At 58.5% G+C, this 4,850-nt stretch overlaps 1 protein-coding gene across 1 annotated transcript; it reads left to right on the top strand.

Moving 5' to 3' along the window:
* Positions 1–5: 5 nt before the first annotated feature.
* PTGER2 (prostaglandin E receptor 2 (subtype EP2), 53kDa) lies at positions 6–3,170 on the top strand (the record flags this gene model as incomplete). The annotated part of the gene is made up of 2 exons (XM_009572138.1): positions 6–671; positions 2,925–3,170. Coding segments are annotated over 2 exons (912 nt in total), but the record flags the coding sequence as incomplete, so codon positions are not given.
* Between the last annotated feature and the right edge of the window lie 1,680 nt (positions 3,171–4,850).

Genomic DNA, 4,850 nt, shown 5'->3' with positions numbered 1-4,850 from the left:
TGCTGGCCCTGGTGGTCACCGACCTGCTGGGCACCTGCTCCGTCAGTCCCTTCGTCCTGGCCTCCTATCATCGCAACCGCACGCTGACCACCTTGGCCCAAGGAGGACACATCTGCCTTTACTTTGGCTTTGCCATGAGCTTCTTCGGCCTCGCCACCATGCTCATCCTCTTCGCCATGGCGCTGGAGCGATGCCTGGCCCTGGGGCGGCCTTACTTCTACGAGCGCTTTCTCAGCCCCCGCACGGGCTTGGTTGCGCTGCCCGCCATTTATACCTTCTCTGCGGCCTTCTGCTCCTTGCCGCTGGTGGGCTTCGGGCGGTACGTGCAGTATTGCCCCGGGACCTGGTGCTTCATCCAGATGCACCTGGACTACCTCCAGCCCAACAGCGGCAGGGAGGGGTCCAGGTTGGACGTCACCTTCTCGCTGCTCTACGCCACCCTGCTCCTCTTTCTCATCCTCTCCGTGCTGCTCTGCAACCTCAACGTCATTGCCAACCTGGCCCGCATGCACCGCCGTGGGCAGAAGACCCGCCGGCTAGCCACGCTCGAGCAGCCCCGGGCGGCCGGTGCCTGTGGCCGACGCATGTTCTCCATGGCCGAGGAGATCGACCATCTCCTCCTCCTCTCCATCATGACCATCACCTTCGTCATCTGCTCCCTGCCCTTCACGGTGAGTGCAACCACCTCTCCCCTGGGGTGGGGTCCCTTTCCTCAGCACCCCCATTTCTCTCCCTCCCTTTATAAGGCTCCCCCCTACTCCACTGCCCAAACCTCAAGGGCTGAGGTTAATGCTTAGCTCCTCCTGAAGCTCAGGAGACCCCGGGTCTGCCACAAACTCTAGGCAATTTGCACATCCCGTGGGGATACGGCAGAATCACCCCCCATATCCCGAATGCTGGCAGGAGGATGCGATGGCAGGAGGATGGGATGGCAGGAGGATGGGATGGCAGAAGTATGGGGTGGCAGGAGGATGGGGTGGCAGGAGCAGAGGTGCCCTCTCATCCCGCAGAGGCTCCGAGGCCAGGCAGCATGGCCCAGGAAGGGTCTGGGGTAGGGGTCCCCTGCATCACATAGCATCACTGCGGTTCCCAGAAGCTGGACACTCATGGTGGAGGTGTGAGGGGTGGCAGAGCAATAAATTAGTCTTCCAAAGATGGGGGTGAAGGAGATGCTGCTGGGCTGGAGACAGTGGGTATCTGGGCTGGGTGGGCAGAGTTACCCCAGATTTCTGGCAAGAGGAAAGGATGGAGCTGGAGGTGCAGGCAGGCAGCACCAACCTCACTGTTAGATGGAGGTCTCCATCCTCTGCAACAACACTGGGACACGGGCATGGAGATGGGTGATTGCTGGGAACAGAGATCCGGCACATGGGCCACAGCATGCCTCGTCCCACGGGTTGTGCCCACATCCCGTGCCCCGTCTGTGCGCGAGGCTTCCAGCAGAAATACGGGGCCGAAACACCGCATCCAAGTGAGGAAGGGGAGAGAGCAAGTCCCCTGACTCTGCCCTGCGGTCTCCCCACCAAAGAGATGCTTTTCATCTGTCCAAGCCATATTACACAGCAGCATCACGGACTCCGGAGCACCTCGAGCCACTCGTGTCCCCTGCCTGTGTACGAGGGCCAGCCGCAGCGGGAGGTCATTTCGTTCCCATTAGAAGCGAGCCCCACCAAGGTTGGGAGCGCAGCCAGCGCTAATTTTGTGTTCACGGAGTTAAATAGACGCTACCTTCCCTTCGTGCTCCCTTTCTTTTCCCAAGGGAAAAGAAAATAACCGCAGGCTGTAGCTGAGCCAGGCTGCCTGGGCTTTAAGACAGAGAAAAGACAAAGCAGTAATGTCCGGGCGCTCGCGAGCATCCCGGGAGCCAGACTCAACATCCTGAGGACACTTCAGCTCCTGTCAATGGGCCCACGCATGATGGGCGGCTCTCCCCATGTCCCGAAAAAGCCCGGGTTTGGGTGCCGTGGTTGTTACGAAGCGGGACCCCTTGATGGGGACACGTGGGCAGGGCCCAGCGGGTCTGCTGGGGGCAGACGGGATGGGAAAGTGCCGCTGATGGGGATCCCATGGGCCCTGTGGTAGCAGATACAGTCTTATCCAGAAGCACAGCCGGCTTTTCTTTTCCCATCGCCCGGTTCCCATGTGGGGTTGTGTTTGGGCTGCGTTTTGGCAGCCTCTCAAACCCAGCTGCCAAAGGCCGCCAGTGCCTCCTTGGTGTGACACTTTCTCTTCTAGCTGGGGCTGCCCACAGCAGCCAGCCTCTGCGGAGCAGCCCGGGCGCACGAACCCAGAGAGCATCAGGCCACAGCACCGCAAAATCTTTCCCAAAAAAGCCCCAAGCCCAGGGCAGCCCTTGAAAGTGCTGCGCTCTCGGCAGCTCCGGGTACCGGCTGCACCCTGGCCACCTCGTGCCCCGGGATGCACCATCCCTGGGTGGTACCCGACAGATCCCAGCCGGAGAAGGGATGCTCATGCCTCTCGTGCTCCCAGCTCCCGTCCCCGTCCGAGCATCCCCTCTCCCCCGAAGCGAGGGGGTGGCGATTCGACCCGTATGAGTAAGGAGTGCTGAGTCACCCTTCCAGGAAGCCCCGTGAGCTGCTATGAGTCGGCATGTTGCAGGAAGGACCGGAGCGGTCCAGCACCCCGCATCCTCTCCGTCTTACATGTTTATTTGTCCCATGTGGTTTTCAAGGTGAGACCCACCACTTCCTTAAGCAGCCGTTGGCTTAATTGCGTTAGGGCTAAACGAAGCCTCACTGCGTGCTGAGAGCAGAGCACAAGCCTGGCTTTCGTTAGCAAAAGTTCATTTAAACCGGTGGAAGCAGAAAGTGTGCTGTGACAGCCCAAATCTCCCCAAGAAGCTGCCCAGGGGCCGGCTCCTGGAAGCCCAGACCCGGCATTATTTCTTCCGTCATGTTTTACAGATCCGTGCCTACATGAACAAATTCAGCGAGGAAGAGGACAACCACGACTGGGACCTCCTAGCCCTGAGGTTTCTCTCTGTTAATTCCATCGTCGACCCTTGGGTCTTCGCCATCCTGAGGCCGCCGGTCCTGCGGTTCATGCGCTCTGTACTGTGCTGCCAGGTGACCCCCGTGAGCCAGGACAGACAGACTCCGTCCCCCACGAAGACAAAACTGGCAGCACGGCTGGACCCCTGTGGGCAGTAGATCCATCGGTCTTTCCAGGAGATATCTGCCAGGCTGGGATGAAGAACAGCCCTGGCAGATGTTAATGAAGCTCTGCCTTATGGCCCGTAAAGAGACGTATCTGCTGCAGGGGCCAGGTCCGGGTGGCCTGGCCAGGTGTCTGGGAAGCCCCTGGAAAGCCAGTGCGGTCTCTCGCAGGGCAAAAAATACAGCGGGACAGGATCGGAAGGGCTGATGAGGACCTGGATGTCGCTGTCGCCATTAGACAGAGCTGTTTGCAAAGGGTGCAGGCTGTGCTTGGCCACGTTGCGGGAGGGTCAGGGGGGTGAAGTGTGGGGGGCTTTGCTCTAACACTACTGCTGTGGGGGCTGTGTCGGGGAGCAGAGCTTCCTGCTGCTGTGCTTCCCAGCAAGGTCCCCGCGGTCGTTTCGGGCTAAAGGCAGTGTGCAGGCAGGAGTGCGGGTGCTGGAGATGGGGCTGGGTGGCCACCGTTGCTGCAAGCACCCGTCTCTGCCCCCAGGTCCCTAGGGATGGGGCAGGAGAGGAAGGGAGCAGTGTATCCCCAAATATTCCCCTTTATTTGGTAGGCTGATTGCCTAAAGAAATGCACTTTATCAGATCTGTGTGCATGTGTCTGTCTGTCTGTCTGTTCCCCGTCCCCAGGGATTTTAGGCTCCTGTGGGTGCCAGCCCAACATGTCTGAGGGGCTCCGGAGCGGAAAAAAAGCCAAATTGTGGCACTTCCCGTGCGCTGTGATGGCAGCAGATCCGTGCAGCCCCTCCTAGGCACCCATTTTGCAATTTTCTTTGCCCCGTGGTTTGTGCAGGAGCCAACAAGGGGAATAAAGAGCCCGACTGGGGAACGGGAGGTTTCGGTCACAGCCATGTGCTTTGCCCACATCCACGGCGATGCTGCTGGTGGGTTTTGAGCTGACACAGGGAAAGGCTCATCCTCCCGGGCTGCCCGGCAAAGTGCCCTTGCACGCCCTCCTGCCAGCCTGGGACAAACCTGCTCAGGGGCATCACTTCTCTAGAGGTTTAATTTGAGAAAAAAAAACAACCCCAAAACCCAAAAAAACCCCCAAACACCCCCCAAAACCCCAAAACCCAAGTACAGAAACATCCGGGTCATCAATCCTGCCCCGTCGGGCAGCATCCTTCAGCACTGCTATTCTGTTTTGTGGGATGTGCCTGTTGCTCTTCGGGGCTCCAGGCTGGTCCCCACTGGGGGAAGGAGCATCCGACCTGGGTTTGTCCGTTAGGGGTTGCTGGGGGGCTCGTGGTTCCCGTTCCATGCAGCATCCAACAAAGGCGATGTCGTCGTGCTATTGCAAGTGGGGCGTCTCGTTGTCCGTTTGAGAGCTACAGCTCTGCTCAGAAAGCCCAAAGGTGCCGAGATTTGGAGCTTGTCTATGGTTTGCTAGTTGAGGTGATGTAAAAAAAAAATATATATTTAAATAATAAATGTCTTTCAAAGGAGCCTGCTGAATCATGTGTGGATTTGTACTGAAGATGCACCTCAGGGTAGATCTGGCTCCTGGAGGAAATATGTCACCTGCCTGGAGCACGGGTGGGATGAAGCCTCTGGGATGGGGGGAGAGGGCAGGAGGGGAGGCTGAGGGGGGAAATGTGTGCTTCTAATTTCCTAAAAAGAGAAAAAACCCCATGTTTTATAAATGCGCGATGACATTTTTGCCTTACC

This window comes from Fulmarus glacialis, unplaced genomic scaffold, assembly GCF_000690835.1.
Source record: "Fulmarus glacialis isolate BGI_N327 unplaced genomic scaffold, ASM69083v1 scaffold20152, whole genome shotgun sequence".
NCBI classification, from domain to species: domain Eukaryota; kingdom Metazoa; phylum Chordata; class Aves; order Procellariiformes; family Procellariidae; genus Fulmarus; species Fulmarus glacialis.
This window is presented reverse-complemented; position numbering and strand designations above follow the sequence as displayed.